Here is an 18,146-nt window from a genome sequence, read left to right on the forward strand (position 1 = left end):
TTTTAAAATTATAAGTTTGCATTGTGTAATTCATAAAATTCAAATATTTTAAAATATTTAAACATTAATTGTATTTATATATAAAAAAAATGAAAAACAAAATATCAAAATATCACAATATACCCAAAAATAAAAATAAAAATTTAAACAACTTTATTATGATATATAGTTAACATCTTAACTCTTATCTTTATCATGATATATTCTTAATATCACAAGTCCTATGACATTTCTAACAACTTAATTTACAATCTATAATTTATTTGATTTATTGTGAAGATTTATGTGTACTTGTCCAAAAGTTTCTCTATTTTACTTTGGTGGAATAGCTCTTTTAAAAAAATTGTGCATGATTATCTATAGATATTTTATCTAAATTTCTTAAATTAAATTATATGTGACATAAAATTTCATTTTTTTCATTTATATAATCTGTTAACATGGATTTAATTTTTATAACTGTGATATTAATATGGAGATTTAAAATTTATTAATACCATATGCATATACATACTAAATTATAAATTGTCGCTTTATAAATTATAAATACTAATGTAATTTATATTTATTTTAAAAAGTTTGAAAATTGTAATATAAATATTTAAGCTATGGTAGTTTCATTTAAAATATTCTTCATTAAAAAAGTATCTTACTAGTAAAAAGGTTGCTTCAAGAATAGAGATAAAAATAATCTCATAAATATAAACGGAATCTTAAATCGTCTTTCAAATAAGCATTTCAAGAGGGAAAGATTTATTAAGTTATTTTCTAAGTTTAAACACTCCAACATCGAAATTTCAATGAAATGATGAAAACAAATTATCATAAAAGTAAGTGCCCGTAAACTTTACACACTTCAAGCATTATCCCATCGAAATTTGAATAAAATTAAGTACTTCAGTGAAATTGAATATATAAACCAAATTTGGATACAAACTAAAATGAAGTATTCAAACCCAATTTTGTTACAAAATTATGTACAGAGATATTCCTTGGCAGAGTCTATGAAAGCTGAAAATTTACTCCCATTTTCCTGTGTACTTGACATGATATTATACAAATTCCTGTCCAAACCACGGTTCGGCCCTTTCAAATGATTGATATCTATAAAGTAATATCGTGATTTCAAATGTTGTAAACATCTCAGATGTCGTAAAGTAAAATTTTAATAAGACTATGGTGGCAGACATATCGTTAAAAAAGTTTAGACTCCCCGGACGCAAATATTCCATCATGGCACTCCACTTCGAACCCACAGAACGTAGGAAAGTAGAGAGTAAAAGGCCATCGGTGAGCTCGCCATCACTGAGAATCTGCGATAGTGAGCAATGTTTTCTCTAAAGGTTGCCGTCTTCCGAGGCATACCCTCAGTGGAAGGGCGATTTCCATCCATTTTAGATCAATTTTTGTCGTCTTCGTAATTGCCATTAGCAGGCTCAAGGTCTCGCTGGAACATAAAATATTCAAGGAAACCATTACTTTCTTCCACAAAACCTAAGGGCAACTATTTGTCAAATTGCGATACAGACTTTGTTCAAATGTCTTTCATAACAAACCATTGCTTGAAGAGCACGAAAGTCAAAGATCTGTGAGATGAAATAAGTTGTGAGCTCCACGATGCCTTGTGCTTGAGTGATGCGCTGTATTTATGCTACAGATTCCCATAGATCTACCTGGTACAAGATTTAGTGGGGTCAAACAAGGAGCTAATGCCACTTGGGAACAACTTGATGCCATCATTCATGAGGAAAGTTGCATTAAAAAGAGGGAAACGCTTCTCCGGAGATAGCTTTATCTTTCCTGCTCTCTAATGGTGACGAATGAGGTGAAGCTCTCACACACGACGAGAATAAGGATAACATCCTTATGCTCTTAATAAAATACCTTCACAACCAGCTCTGGATTGTCGAGGTTCAATAAGTACCTGGAGGAGAATCCTCACTCCTACGAAGGAGTACCCAGGGACATGTCTAGAAATGCCCCATTTTCAATTGATCGCATGTCTCGTAGTTTGCTCCATACCTGATTTACGATGTATTTCGACTTCTCTGGAAGAGGATGATACTAGGAGAGATCCCTGTCGATTTTCCAAATTTCTGCCATGGATTCATTTCATCTCATTTTAGATCCAAATTTCTGCCATGGATTCATTTCATCTCATTTTAGATCCAAATTTCTGCCATGGATTCATTTCATCTCATTTAAGAAATTTCGCGGGCACCCGCGGAGATAACATTTGAATTTTGAATTTTTTCTGTACCAAGGCTGCATTGAATGATTATGGTAGATTGTCTTGTCAACCAAGGCGGAGATAACATTTGAATTTTGAATTTTTCCTGTACCCAAGTTGCATTGAATGATTATGGTAGACTGTCTTATCGACCAGGGCGGAGAAATGCACGGATGTCGGCGAATGTTCGCATGGAAGCCCATGGTCTTGCCCATGGGCATGCATGGTGAAGGGGCCTCCATAGGGGCATTTAATGCCCTATGGCAGGCTGGTTAGCTCTTGCCCAAACCGACGTTATGGGGAAGAGTTAAGAAAACATAGGTGTCGGGAAATTAAGATACCCCGTAATATTTGCCATGCTATGGCATGACCATCATCCATGGCAACATCCAACCCTCTCCAAAAAGTCACATTATAGACTCTTCCATTGGGGAATGTTGTAGAGATTTGAGAGTTAAAATTAAATGTCATCCGAAGAAAAAACGCGCAGCTGGAGAACGCGGGAGCGCTGAAGACCTTCTGAGAGCAGCTGCAGCACCGCCGCCTCGGCCTGGGCCGCGAGGCCTGCCTTCCAGGGCATGGCTTCAGCCATGGCCCATATAGATCCTTCTCTTGGGGACGCAGAGAAAGCTTTTTCTGACCTGGTAAAGTCTCTGCCCCCTGCCCGACCGAAACCAGCAACTTCAAAATTCGTCAAGAAACTGGATATTCTCCAAGAAGTTCAGCTACCTCCATCTCTTCCTCGAATGGCAGCTCTATCATTAGCAGAAAAAGGACTCATAGGGCAGTTTACAGGCTTATGGCCTTCACCAAAGACAGTCCAGCGATGGGTGGAAAGGAATTGGTCCGACAAAATACAAGGAAAGATCTCGATTCGCTTCTGTGGCAAAGGCTACTATACCTTTCATTTTGAAACCAAGGCAGACAAGGATTTGATATTCAGGAACGGGCCCTATTTTATGGACTCTCGAGGGTTATATCTGAACAAGTGGACCCCTGACTTCGACCCTGAGCTAGATATTCCTAATGCGGTTCCGGTTTGGGTCCGTCTTCCTCATCTGCCCTTGCATTGTTGGGGAGACGAATCGGTCAAAGCAATTGGGAATGCAGTAGGTAAATACATTGACAGAAGCGAGCCCAAAGATAACATGCAAGCCTGTGCAAGGATTTGCGTAGAAGTGGACCTCGGAAAAGGCCTGCCAGAAGCCATCAAGCTGAAGGTGGATGACTGGAGCTACATACAGCAGCTGGACTACGAGCAAATACCCTTTAAATGCAAGGTATGTCACGAATACGGTCACTTTGCTAATAGATGCACTAAAGTAACTAATCTGGAATCTGAAGACCAAGGAGGACAATGGGAAACTGTGAAAAAAAAGAAAGCAGCACCTTAGTCAAAACAAGATCCATCTTCTGAACATCCGGGCTCCTCCTCCCCCCGCCCCTCCTCTCCTTCTCTCAATCCTCCTGGACCTTCCCAAGAACCCTCCTTCCCCTCATCCTCCAACCCTTTCCTTATTTTATCCTCTGATGATCCTCAGACTGATCAGCCCTCTCTGGAACTGACCGATCCTCCCTTGATTTCCTCGACCCCCTCCCAGCCCTTCATCGACCCCCCCCTCCCAGAACCACCAGAAGTTCTTCAAAAGACATTGGCGCCTCCAGTGACATCCACAAGAAGCCGGGACCAGGAAGAAAGTCAACCAAACAGCATCGGGAAGAAAGCACGCAAAAGGATATAGCTCTAGGGATCCAAACCCCTATGGACTCTTTCATTACAGGATCCCAAGAAAAAGAAACAGTAGGAAAAGACCATGAGAGGCGAGCACCTCCTCGCTCGAATGCCTCATGATGAAGCTTTTATCTTGGAACAGCAGGGGTATGGGGCACCCCTCTAAATCAGCTGCCCTACGAGATCTTCTTCAAACAGAAAGACCTGAAATTGTTCTGATTCAGGAAACCAAACAAAGTCAGAGCGAAATGCAAAAAATTGTAGATGCCCAAAAAAACTTCTCAGGGGCCAGTAGCAACTCCAGAGGAGCTTCTGGAGGTATTACAACCATGTGGAACAATCAGTACTGGGACTGTAAGTCTTCCGTCCTCAATCAAAACTGGGTAAGGACTAATCTTAGTAACAAGGAAGAGAGTTGTGACCTCATCATTTATAATGTTTATATCCCCAATCATTATCGGGAAAAGGAACAGTGCTGGAAGGAACTGAAGGAAGATATAGACAACGAGCAGAATACAAATGTCATTCTAGCTAGAGACTTCAATTTAGTCCTCCATGCGAATGAGAAAAGAGGGGGCAATTTCACCCCCGACTCCTTCAGAAGACATATGGAAGTGATAATGTCCGAACATGAACTGATGGATATCATCCCAAAAAACAGAAAATACACCTGGAATAACAGAAGGTTGGGGCCAGGCAATATCATGGAAAGATTGGACAGAATTTTGGTTAATGTCTCCCTCCTTTCCTCCTTTGCTGCAGGCCACACAAAAATTCTCAGTGCCACAGCTTCAGACCACTTTCCCATTCTCTTAACGCTGGACTCCCATTCTCAATTGGGACCAATTCCGTTCAGGTACAATCCTTTGTGGAGAGACAATGCTGAGGCCGAAGCTATCATAGAAGCAACATGGAAGCATCATGTAGAAGGCTCCCCAAGCCATATATGGGAAACAAAAATCAGAAATACAAGGAAAGCTCTCAAGGACTGGGCAAAAGGTAGCTATCAAGAGCCAGAAAAAATTAGGAAAAAAATACAGCAGGACTTGGAGGAAATCCAAAAACAAATAGAAGATCAAGGATTCACCCACCAGCTGAAAAGCAAAGAATGGGAAGCTCAAGGGCAGCTAATGCAAATCAAGAGAGCGGAAGAAATTAAGTGGAGAATTAAATCGAGACAACTATGGCTGAAAGAAGGTGACAAAAACACGGCTTACTTCCACAAGCAAGCCACTGCCAGAAAAACAAGAAACAATGTAAACACTATAATGGATAGTCAAGGCAACCAACATAACGACCAAGAATCCATCAAAATAGCTGCCTCCCTTCACTACAAAAGCCTCCTCACGGAAAATCAAGGAGAAGCTGACTATTCGGCGCTTTTACAGCATCTACCGGAAAGAATCTCTTCAGCGGAGAATGATAGTCTAAATCGAGAAATAACAGAGGAGGAAATCAGAAAAGCTATCTGGACCCTGCAACCGGACAAGTCTCCAGGTCCAGATGGGTTCCCAATCAATTTTTACAGGGATCATTGGCACTTGATTAAAAAAGACCTTGCAAAGATGATAAGGGGAATTCAAAGAAAAGGGAAAATGGGGGGCTTCACAAACTCAACATTCCTTGCCCTCATTCCCAAGGAAAACCGCCCCACTTCCTTCTCCAGGTTTCGACCAATTTCATTGTGTAACTCCTCTTATAAGATCTTCACAAAAATTATAGCTACTAGGCTCCAACCCCTTCTTCCTTCCCTTATATCCGAAAATCAAGGAGGTTTCATGTCAAACAGGAAAATTCATGACACCATCACCTTGGTTCAAGAAGCCATTCATTCCAGCACATCAAGGCAAGAGAAAGGTTTTGTTCTTAAGCTCGACTTAGCCAATGCCTTTGATCGAGTAAGACACTCCTTCTTGTTTGTTGTCTTGAGGAAAATGGGGTTCAATTCTGCCTTCATTAGCACCATTGCTGCTTGTATCTCAGGTCCCTGGATTTCGCCTCTCATAAATGGGCGCCCTTGTGAAGCATTTCAATCCTCAAGAGGGTTAAGGCAAGGTTGCCCTCTTTCCCCTTATCTTTTTATTATTATGGCTGAGTCATTCAGCAGTACTCTAGATCACAATAGAAGAGCTGGCCTCGTCTCTGGTATCAAATTCGGAAACGGAGTTAAGAACATCAATCACTCCCAATTTGCTGATGACACTCTGCTCATCGGAGGAGCTTCCACTACTATCGCAAGGCGCTTCAAGACCCTTCTCAACCAATTCATGGAATACTCAGGGGGAGAGATCAACTTTCAAAAAAGCTGCATCTATGGATGGAATATCTCCAATCAAACTGCTCACAGCATAGCTAACATTTTTGGAGTTGCCTACAAATCAAAATGGGACCACTTCACCTATCTTGGGATGCCGGTCACCCTAGGTTCTTTAAAAGCCGCTACCTGGAATGAAATAATAGACAAAGTCAAAAGGAAGATTCAGCAATGGGGAACTCAATGGCTTAATCCAGCAGGCAGATTAATTCTGCTCAAATCAGGTATATCCTCCTTACCTCTATATCGATTTACTCTTTACCAAGCTCCTGCCACATTTTATCACAAGCTGGAAACTGCCCTCCGCAATTTCTTATGGCAAGGAGGGAAAAAAGAAAAAAATAGATTCAATTTGGTCAGTTGGAAAAGCGTAATCCAATCTCAGGATAGAGGTGGTCTGGGAATTAGAGCACCTAAAATACTAAATCTAGCATTTGGGATCAAAATGGCCTGGAGGTTAATTAATGAGCCAAAAGCTTGGTGGAAACAGGTCATAGAAAGCAAATACCTTACCGGCAAAAGGCAAAGACTTCTTGAAATTGACATTCCCAGCAGAGACTCCACTAAGATTTGGCATCTCTGCAAGAAAGCAATTCCCATCCTCAAGCAAAACATCTCAAAGATCCCTGGGGGAGGGGACAGCATCAATTATGCTACTGACAAGATAATGGGTCTTCAACCTCTAAACACAATTGAAGAAGCCATCCCTTACATTCTCCATCTCAATAGTAAAGGCATTCAGAGGCTTGATCAAATATCAAAATGGGATGCAGATACAGGAGCTTGGATTAGTTGGGAATTTCCAGTCATCCCTTCAAATCTAGAACCAAGCTTCAAAGTCCTTCAAAAAAATCTCCAGAATAGAGCACCCATCAAAAAAGGAGCAGCAGATGGATTTCGATGGGATCCCACGGGTTCAAGCTACACCATCAAGTCTGGCTATCAATATATCTGCAACAGTATCTATCAGACTCCTATTTGGAACCAATGGAGAACAATCTGGAAATCCGAGGCCATTCCCAAAGTTAAATTTTTCATATGGCTGTTGTTAAAAGGCAAAGTCCTCACTTCTGAAAATTTAAGAAAGAGAGGGATCAATGGACCTTCAATTTGCCCCAACTGCTGCTCAGCAGAGGAAACCATCCATCATCTGTTCCTCGATTGTCCCTTCGCGAAGAGATGCTGGATCAACTTGTCCAACTTGGGCAATATAAATTGGCAACCCCAACAGAACATTGCAGAGGCAATTCAAGAATGGAAAAGGAACTGCCCATGGAAAGACAAGAGGAGCAAGATTGTCAAAAGAATTTGGGCTATCATACCTCACAATCTTCTATGGAAAATTTGGCTCACAAGAAATAAAAAAATCTTCCGAAACAAAGAGAGAAATGTCCGGATGACATGCAACAAAGCTCACATCTTGGCGCAAGAGACAATTGCAGCAAAATACACAGGAAAAATTAAAGCAGCAGATTACTCAGTGGAAGAGAGATCAGTTATCAGGCACATTATAGATCAACCAGGTCATCAGCAGGATACCCAGAGAACAGATAGACAGCATCAGGATCAGATTAGGGAGTGGGAAATTAGACTCCCAACCCAGGACTATAAGATGTGGATCCAGAGCAACAATTGTCCAATTTTATACTTCAATGTTGCCTCAAAGTCCAACCCAGGACCAGCAGGAGCGGGAGGAGTAATATTAAACAAATCAGGGGAAGAAATTTGCAGTTATGAATGGAGCCTAGGGAAAAAAAAAAACAACATTGCAGAGGCCTTAGCTCTCTATCAAGGTCTGTTGCAATTAAAAAATCTGGGTATTAGAAAAGCTTTAGTTTTTGGAGACTCTTCTATAATAATTCGCCTCATGAATCGTAACCAGAGATCTCCGAACAGCAGCCTCCAGCAACATATTAGACGTATTAAACTCCTCCTCCAATTTTTTGAAAACATCAAACTTTATCATATCCTTCGCACGCTCAACATGGAAGCAGATAAGCATGCGAATAACGCAGTGGGAAAGCAGGAAGGTGCGTTGAGGCACAACAAAAGAGACACCTTCCAATCTCTGCCATGACTCAGGAAAATCCTGACTTTGCCCAGATTCGCAGGTCCATCAAGTGTGCGAAGGGCATGGCTTCTACAGCATCAGGACAATTTGCAGAGAGCATGAAATGCACAAGCAGTCAAATCCAAGCATCGATCCAAAGAATAATCTACCATCCAAGGAAAACAAATCAATACAGTGCTGGCCTGAAGATAGAAAACACTGCAACAGGAGATTGCATAAGAGATTCCGAAAAATATCTCATCACTTCCGAGGGTCCGGTTCCAGCTAGGCATTCAGTCTATCGTTGGATTCACTCTATAAATATGGGCAGAAGCAAGCCAAGAATTGTCACTCAAGGTTATGCGAAAGAGCAGCTACATCGGCCTGACGCAGGAGCTCTTGTTCAGAATCTCAGAAGAAACCAGTCTCTGGTATTGTTTCATTTTGCTTTGTTTAACTCCACTTTAACTTCTGTTGTGGTGTTTTACAGGAACCGTCTTTGCAGGGTGGCTCGTTTAGCTGTTCCACCATCCCTGCTCTCTTCGCTCTCCCCTCATCGCCTCTGCCAGCCGCTCTCAATATCCTCCTCTCGCCCCTGCAGCAAGCTTCCTCCCGCCTCCCTCTTCTCCACCGTTCCCTTCTCTTATTCTCCCCTCTGCCCCATCTGCCCCTATAGTCTTCTAGTTCTTTCTGGCTTGCGCGCCTATTCCCCGCCCAATCTACCTTCTAACCTTGTCGCTCAGGAAGTGGGAATTATTACCTTCTCTGACAGCGTCTCCAATCTCCGTCTCCAAGACAGCAATTTCAACATCATTCTAATCTCTCCCGCCTTCTGGACTTTTTTCCCTTATTATATCTTCCTTTCTATGGCGCGCAGTGAGGATTGTTTACACTGTGCTGACCTTCAAGCTGAGCTTGAAGAAATAAGGACTCAGCAGTCACTGATAGAGGAAAAGCAGGGTCTGCTAGCTGCAAGATTAGAAGAGCACGATAGGCGCCTTGATGAGCACAGTAGGAGACTTTATGAACAGGACCGCATCAATACCGAGAAGTATAAAGCAGAAATCCAGCTCTTCATGCATAGGGTGTCCTCCCTCCAAGAGCAATTTGAGCAGCTCTCAAACCGCTGTGGCCATGTCGAGGAATCGCTCTCCACTCTGAAATTCTGGCTGGAAAAGCACACCATCGCCACCAGCTCCTCCAGTGCAAATCATGGAGCCAAAGATGAGAAGCCCGAAGAATCAACAGCAAGACACATACAACACATAATGATTGACTGAATGAATTTTAAATGTATTTTTCTGTTATCTTCCTTTATTAGAATCTATACTAGCGCTACCTTTAGCAGTAGTAGGGAAAAAAGTAATCTAAGGATCAAGGGGGCAGCCTCATTTTGTAAACCCCTTGCCTCCTCTCAGTCTGCGCAATCTATGTACAAGAGGATTCTACATCCTCGTTTTTTTCAGAATATAATATATAGCAACCGACCATTTCAAAAAAAAAAAAAAAATTAAATGTCATCCCTTTTTCTATGCACATGATGAAGAATATGCTATGTTTATCAAATTTCATCTTTAATATTAGTTAGGCTGAAAACAAAACTTCCAAAACCCTCATTCTATAATAAACGTATCTGTTAATATAAATATTTTAATTTTAATAATACTTTCATCATATATAAATGAAATATGCATATGTATATCATCATTATAAAAATATAAAATATAAATTAAGTAATATATATTTTTATCAACATTAAATTATTTTTATTTTCTTTTATTGATCAGGAGCTCAGGACCAAGTGTCGTAAAATGGTAAAAAATGAAAGTGCTCAGAACTGATTGGAACCTGAACAACCAGATAGAGCTCATCTTCCTGATTCCGACGCCGCAAACGGTTCGAAAAACGGTCGCCATATGAGAAAGTTATGCCAAAAAAAAGAATTGCCTAATAACATTAGAATTTTGAATTTTGAAAAAAAAAAAAAAAATATATATATATATATATATATATATATATATTCCACAGAATATTCCAGGGAATATTCATTTTCAACAACCAATCACAGGCTGCCACGTGGCAAGCCCGGAGGCCGCCACGTGGCCCATGATGACGTCAGCAAAGGTTGTTGGGTGCGTTTAAAAGTTTGGTCGGATGGAGGATCGAACCCACAACCTCCATATTACAAGCGAATTAACTTACCGTTGGTCCACAACGCCAAACGTTGAATGGATGGCGGACCGAAATTTATTTAAACGTTTAAATTGTCATTGGCGGGAAAGGAAGGGGGCCAGCCCCTAAGGGCCAGCCTCGCATGCCATATGACCTCAGGCCGAGAACTAAGGGCTTAAGCCCCAAGCACCAGCACCAACCGCCAGCCCAAACGGTCAGCACGAAATCCGAGGCCAGAATTTAATATAACTGCAGTTAAGTTGGCGGATTCTTGGCGGACCGCCAAATTTGGCGGACTTATCTGGACCTCCACTACAGTTAGCTGGAGTTTTTCTAGGGACAGACTGGAGAAACATTAAATGGCCATAACGTTGGCTAGGAAAGTCGGTTTTGGACGAATTTTTTTTTATTTTGGGTCTCTTCGACCTTCTGAAGCCATTGGCACAGGTTTCACAGTCATCTAAGGTCATTTGCAGGTGTTTTTGCTTCGTGGAAGTTCCAGGAGCCACTAGGGCCAAATCAGTTTGGGAGCTGCATTGGGAATTGTGCAGCCAGTGAATGTGGAACGAAGGTCATTCCTGAAGGTTTTCAGCATTCTGAATCCATTTCTACAGCTCTTTTTTCCTTCTGAGGCATTATTCTCACTGTTTAGGTTCAGGGAAGCTTTCAGGGCCACTAGGGCCATTTCAGTGCATGAGCTGTTTGGGGGCTATGTTCATCCGTTTTTGGTGATTCAAAAGCTTATGTCTACAATTTTCGACCTTCTGAGTCTAATGGCAGAGGTTTCAAAACCATTTGAGGTCATCTTCACCTCGAAATTCTCCATGCAAGTTTAAAGAGCCATCAGGGCCAATTGGGGAAAGTACTGTATAAGGTACAAAATTCACTGTTTAGTGTTTGGGAAAGAGCATGTTTGGCTAATTCCTATCTTTTGATTATGTATTTACAGTCAGATCTGTCCTTTGAGACACCCATATTCTTGTATTAGCCTTTGTAGCAATTTTAATACAAGAGGACAAGCCTAGTTGGAGAGGCTTGGTCCAGCAGATGTAACCCAGGAGGGGGTGAACTGCTTTATCATTTTGATGTATTTATTTGTTGAAGATGATATGCTAAACAAAACTGATATAAAGTATTAAACACCAAATAAATATAACTTACATACACACATAATCACCTTTTCAGCTACAGAAAGTTACTTGTCTCATTCCGCAAGACCTTAACCTTCAAGTATGTGTATGTCAAAGACTTCTAAGTGTTTACTTTGTTATTTCTTTAGGCAGAGCCTGTAGAGGGCCAGGTAGCCTCTGGAACTCATCCTCTTTTTAGAGGTGACATGTCCGGTGAATGCCCCTACAGTCTATCTCTGTATAAGAAATAAGAAGTTTATACATTTTTAGAGGTCATTTGGAGTGTCTAGCTCACAGTTGAAATTATTGGAAATGGATACCTTGCACCCTTAAACAAGTACATTCCATTTTCAGATCATTTATAAATATTATAGAAAAAAAAAAAATACCGTGCGTGTGTATTTAATTCTAAGTATCATATATATAATTTAAAATGAATCTAAAATATATCGCGCGTGTTTTTAATTCTAAGTATCATGTATATGTATAAAATTTATTATGAAACTAAAATATATCTTTATTTTTATTATGAGTACTAATTATTAGTAAATACCAAACTATAGTTACTGAAATTCCTTAAAATTAATTACATTAAGCTTTTGTAAAATATATTTTACATATCTGTTCAAAAGAAGGGAAGTTGCGAAGCAGCAAGTCCTTGCATTGAGTGGGGTAGAATGCTTTTCTGTGCTAGCGCGACCAAGTCAGTAAAAGAAGTGGTTGCTGAAGCGACGTTCCCCACATAGACCTCGAGGACCCTGGGACGACAGACCTTCGTGAACCAAAAGTGAACTGACCTTATGAACATTTTTTTCGCAGTCCATTCACTTGTTTACCAATATCAGTCTCCTGGAAACTCTATTATTCTGCAGGTAGGGATGGCATAAATGTTGTCATGACCTGCAAAGAAGTAGGTGTTAGTGAAATCATACACAATAAAATTATAGTTTAAACAAAGTAAGATGAAGCAAATAAACCCAAGCCAAAGGCAGCCCACAAGGCATGACAACAAACTCGCTGTGATGTTAATACTGAAGTGGGGTGAGACCATATGCAATCATACTAGCAAACACTAGATATTTTGAAGATCATGAACTCTCAAGGTATCTACCCTGGATCATTCATGATGAAAGCAGATGACCATGTAATAATATTTGTAAAACCCACTAAGATATAGTGAAATATTATCGGTGCTCTTATTTGTCACTTCTGCAAAGTCATGCAATAAAACGAACAAGAACCTTTGTGAACCAAAAGTGAACTGACCTTATGAGCTCGTTTACTAGCTTTCAAATGTCAACAGAAGAATTTTTTCGCAGTCCATTCACTTGTCTACCAATATCAGTCTCCTGGAAACTCAAAGAAGAAGTCAATAACTAAAATAGAAATAAGCTAAAACTAACAAGAACAAGCATAATATTTTAACAAGAAGATAATAAGGTCGGTTATTCTACCTTCAAAGCCTCCACAGAAATATGCATGTTAAACAAACTCTGCGATGACTCTAGCAAGACTTCCTGAGGCTGAAACAAATGCAAAAATAATGTAAGAATGAGCATATGATGCGATATCTCCAATTCAAAGAAAACTAAAATCACTTTCATGGGCAATACTAATATAGCCACCACCAAAATAGAAAATCAAGTGCAGACTGAGTAGCAACATATGATTTAAAAAATGGACAAAATACTCCCTATATCACTGTGTGGCAGCATACTAGAATAGAATATCAATGCCTCACGAAACTTGAAAAAATCCGTTCCCCTGAGAATCATACTAGCAAAACACTGGATATTCTAAAGATCATGAACTCTCGAGGTATCTACCCTGGATCATTCATGATGAAAGCAGATGACCATGTAATAATATTTTCTCTTTTACTAGCTTTCGAATGTCAGCAAAAGAATGTTTTCGCAGTCCATTCACTTGTATACCAATATCAATCTCCTGGAAACTCAAAGAGGAAGTCAATAACTAAAATAGAAATAAGCTAAAATTACGAAGAACAAGTATAATATTTTAACAAGAAGCTAATAAGGTCTGTTATTCTACAGGTGGGGATGACATAAATGTTGTCATGACCTACAAAGAAGTAGGTGTAAGTGGCCTGAAAATCTCTCATGAAGCTAATTAAAATAAAATGAATTTCAAACACAAAACTGCTTTATATCAAATAATGCACTAATTCAAATAGCGCGCTTTGTAACATTCTTTGAAAATGATTTAACAACCTGAACTTTTGTTTTGTCATGATTCCTTAATAAATATAATAGCATACCTAAAAAAAAGCACAACCACTTTTACAAATGGGCTGCGTTTGGCCACATAGTGAATGGATGTTACAGGTGAACAACAGAAGGTATCGACTACCATATAGAGAGCTGAGTTTCCAGTTAGCGAAAGATTCTTCTCTTAACTGTCATTTTAATTCTTGCATAATTTGGCCACAAATCCCCATCATGATTACTTTGGCATTGATATGAGAACTTACACAAGGGAGAGAATAATGAGGCTTTCGATTCATCCCATGGTTGTATATGTTTATATTACAGAGTAGAACAGATGTGTGGATGAGCTGTGGCAGATGTATAGCAACCATACCCTACTTACCATTGAACTATAAGCTAATGGACTGCTAAATGGAAGTGTTGTGATAAACATTTAAGATATTGAATGTTAGCGTTGTGCCAAGTAGTTAAAATATTGAAAAATATTTGCATAATTTAAACATCGAAATTCATAAACTGAAATCCACTTTCGAAATGGTTAATTTGTTTTCTTGTTTAAATGTTGACATCTGTATAATCTATACAGGAAGAAAAAAAAGGTATTTGAATTTCAGATCAAGGGATTTGAAGGATCCCTAAGTGTTAATGAATGTTTCAAGTAATGCAAAACCTTTTACATTGAGTACTCCTTTCCAAGAGTTATATCAATGAATTCATCCAGCCTCCCAGATTTTACAAGAGGCCTTATTGAAGAAGATTTTATCCTTGTTTCTCCAGTGAGAAGTTGTAGCAGTATGATTCCAAAAGCATACACATCACTTTTCTCTGTAATATGACCAACTGTGGTGTATTCTAGGGCCAAATATCCCATGCCTGTAGAAGATTTTAGGATTGAATACACTATGTCATCCGCTAAAAGTTTATGCAGACCACAATCTGAAAGAAGAGGATTTAAGTTGATCAAGAAGAATCTTCTCAGCTGAGATGTTTTGATGCACAACAGCTTTTCTTATGCATTCATGCAGATACTCAATGCCTGCGTCGATTGATACCAGTTAACAAAACCAAACAGCGAGTGACTATCAGCATAAATAAATGGCAGGCTTAACATATACCATACCAATGATCTATCTATCCCATTTACAAGTTATTTTATCAAAACATGTTCGTTTCGTGGAGAATTTTGATTAGAAATGCAGGAAATACTCCAAATACTTAAATGTGGGTATGTTTTCCATGAACCTATGGAGTTGGTTGTTGCTCAATATTTTTGTGCCCTAGACATCTATCTACACTTCTTGTTTTTTGTATGTAGCCCTAGTGTGAATGTGTTATTATAAATATGTTCTCTGTCCAGTTATTATATACAGGGAGGTAATGTCAATCTCTATTTTTTTGCCTCCATAGGATACGCTTTAAGCAGTTGTAGGAAAACATTATCGGACAAATTTCTGCCAGTTTACATAACCTTAAATACCACCAGTTTAATGATTTCAAAAAGTCCCAAAGGGCTGGGAAGTGTGTTTGAAAATGTGGAACATTGGTTGAACATGTTTATATGATGATGCACCATCATTTGCTTGCCTGCACTGCATATGTGGCAACTTCTCTTTGCGAGGGGAATTTTGTATAACATTCCACTAGTTAGTATTCTTATGATCAAAGAAAGTTGGTTGTGGCTTATGCATATGCCCAAAGCTTATTTTCATTAGTTGGTGCACCTAGAGAAATGTAGTGCGTTGTCAGCTCAGGTGAGGATGAGATAATTCATTAACTCTTTCTGTTTGTGTGTACCTCTATGCAGCAGAGTATTGAATTTAGACAACATATTGGGTGCATTGGATGTGGACAATAACATAGACCCATCTAAAACCAGGTCGGAAGAGCACCTCAAGGTTGTGAAGATTGAGGATGCATCTCCTGACTCCACAACTTGGGACAAAATGTTAGAATTGAACCCAGAGTTAGATGGATCTATACTAGTTTCTAGTCATGGCCAGAGATTCAAGAAGTGAGCTCAGATTAAATGAGGGTGGGTCGATCCATCAATTCAGTGATCCATCAATTCTTTATATCTTTGTGTGTTTGCATTTAGTATCAGTGCATTAAATCTAGATGGCAAAGTAGCAGTGCAAGTTTAGTTCTAATGAGAGTGAGAGTGATCCATCAATTTTGTGAGCGAGTTTGTCCTCCCTACCTGACCTCTAAAAGAGAAAAGACTTGTGCCATTCCTTTTTGTGTGTGTACATGTGTATAGAAGCTAGATGCATTAAATCTATAAAATCTAGATGGTGCCTAGATGCATTGTGTTTGTGCAAAATGGCCTATATATATGAAATATTGGGATGGACATACGTGAAGTTGGGCTTGGCTATCTGAAGATGCATATCTGATCTGGGTTAATAACTTAATACAGGTCTTCCCTAGTAAAGTTTCTTGAAGATATTTGGGGATGTGTTAGTTAAGGCAAAATACGTATGATTCATAAGCGCACTGACATATGAAAACAAACCAAAATCTAACCAACAAGGAAATCCCCTGCAAAGAACGGTTAGACTTACCTTTCGCAACACCATGTGCAATCCTTACCCTGACAGGCCATTCGAGTACCCTCCCATCTTTTGCATCCTGAAACTATGATAGATTGTCGTTGGGTGCAAAATCATACACAAGAAAGCACTCGCCTCTACCTCAAGAACAACAAAAGCCTCTTAACCTCACCACATTTTCATGCCTAAGTAGCGAAAGAGTCTTGAGACCCTCTTGTAATTCTAATTCCTCTATCTTGCAACTCATTTTACTGATGATTTTGATGACCACAAAAGACCCGTCTCTCAATACCCCCTTGTAAGCAGCACAATATTTGTTTCTCCCCAGCGGATTCTTTTCAGAGAAATACCGTGTTGCAAATTCAATTTCCTCGAGGTTAAATCTAGAGCTCTGGAAGCGTTCACATCCTGTTCCGTCATCTGCCAAAGGATTCCAACCATTTGAGTACTCTAGACTAATCAAAGGAGTGATAGATTTCCTTCCAAAATCTTTCGAATTATTGATACTTAGTCCTGTCTATTGTCTCATAACCACTACTAATCTTCTGTTTTCGTCTTGGAAACCATGAGAATGTGAAAACGGTTGCCAGGATTCCTCCACCTATCAAAGCAATCACAACCACAACAATCGCAATGCTTGGGGTTTTAAACATTTTGGAGCAATTTTGGCAACTTCTTGAGAAAACTGCAGATTTTGGAATTTTCTGCAACAGAGGCACAGAGGAGTCTGTAGGAGATTTGGCAGTTAGATTTGGTGCCCGTGGGCCGAAAGTTTCTGGCCTTATTAATGGAGAACTTCCATTACACATTGCAAGCCCAGCAAACTCTTCTCCACAGAGCTTTGAATTGTTTCCATACCTGAATCCTTCTTGCATTCGTTTAAAACCTGCAACATGCAAGAAAAACCACACTATATCAGCCCATTTTTGGCATAAAAATACACTGGAAACAATTCTTACACTCAAACATTATAATTGCAGCAAGAAAAACGGGGTTCAACAACCTGGGTAATAGAAGGACATGTTCATCAACATTTTGCATTTGTGTGGGCTAATATCTAAAACAATGCATTGTATCTATGGTAAACAAACTCCTCACTACAGAAATCCAGAAGCAAGGCCATGCCCGAAGAAGAAGCCATAAGCAAGCCCCATGAAGATTGAACCAAGCCATTAGATATGAGAATGTTAAAAAATAAAAATAAAAAAGTGAATTAAATTAAATTAAAAAGAGACATTGCCACGCCAACAGCATGCTTCCTAGGTGTCGGAGGTATGGAGATCAAGTGTTGCCTGTCTTATCTCGAATGCATACCTCACTTCCAATTTCTTCTCCTGCACAGACTTCGCCAGTGGCTGAGCCCAGATGGGTTGTTGTTGTTGTTGTTGTTACCATTTCCATTGCCAGCGCCACCACCACTGCCTCCATCTTTTTCATTGACAGTATAAACTATCAGCCCAATGTCCCCCGCAGCCATTACTACACAACTCGGCTAATTCCCCTCGAACACAGCACTGTGATTCCCCCTTCTACCCCCTTATCTCCGCCCCCTCCTCTTGCTATAGCGAAGGCACCTGCCTTCATTTATAACCCTGCACCTTCCTTCCACAAGAGCTCTAGCCATATTTATGTACCAATTATTGCATCCGTAGGAGGAGCGCTACTTCTTTGACTAGGGCTTTTGGGAGCCATTTGCTTTTCAAGAAAAAGGTGAAGCAAACCAGAGACAATAAAGCCAGAC

General features: G+C 39.7%; 1 protein-coding gene and 1 pseudogene across 1 annotated transcript; one reads left to right on the plus strand and one right to left on the minus strand.

Annotated features, from left to right (window-relative positions):
- Positions 1 to 2,820: 2,820 nt before the first annotated feature.
- On the plus strand, positions 2,821 to 8,353 carry LOC149221812 (uncharacterized). Its single transcript, XM_089387480.1, has 2 exons — positions 2,821 to 3,450; positions 4,187 to 8,353. The coding sequence occupies exons 1-2, from the start codon at positions 2,821 to 2,823 to the stop codon at positions 8,351 to 8,353; spliced, it is 4,797 nt and encodes a 1,598-aa protein (XP_089243606.1).
- A 6,176-nt stretch (positions 8,354 to 14,529) lies between these two features.
- On the minus strand, positions 14,530 to 17,882 carry LOC149221813 (proline-rich receptor-like protein kinase PERK8; annotated as a pseudogene).
- Between the last annotated feature and the right edge of the window lie 264 nt (positions 17,883 to 18,146).

Source organism: Pinus tabuliformis, chromosome Q (assembly GCF_031772625.1).
Source record: "Pinus tabuliformis cultivar Carrire ecotype Pingquan chromosome Q, CPIR1, whole genome shotgun sequence".
Lineage (NCBI taxonomy): Eukaryota > Viridiplantae > Streptophyta > Pinopsida > Pinales > Pinaceae > Pinus > Pinus tabuliformis.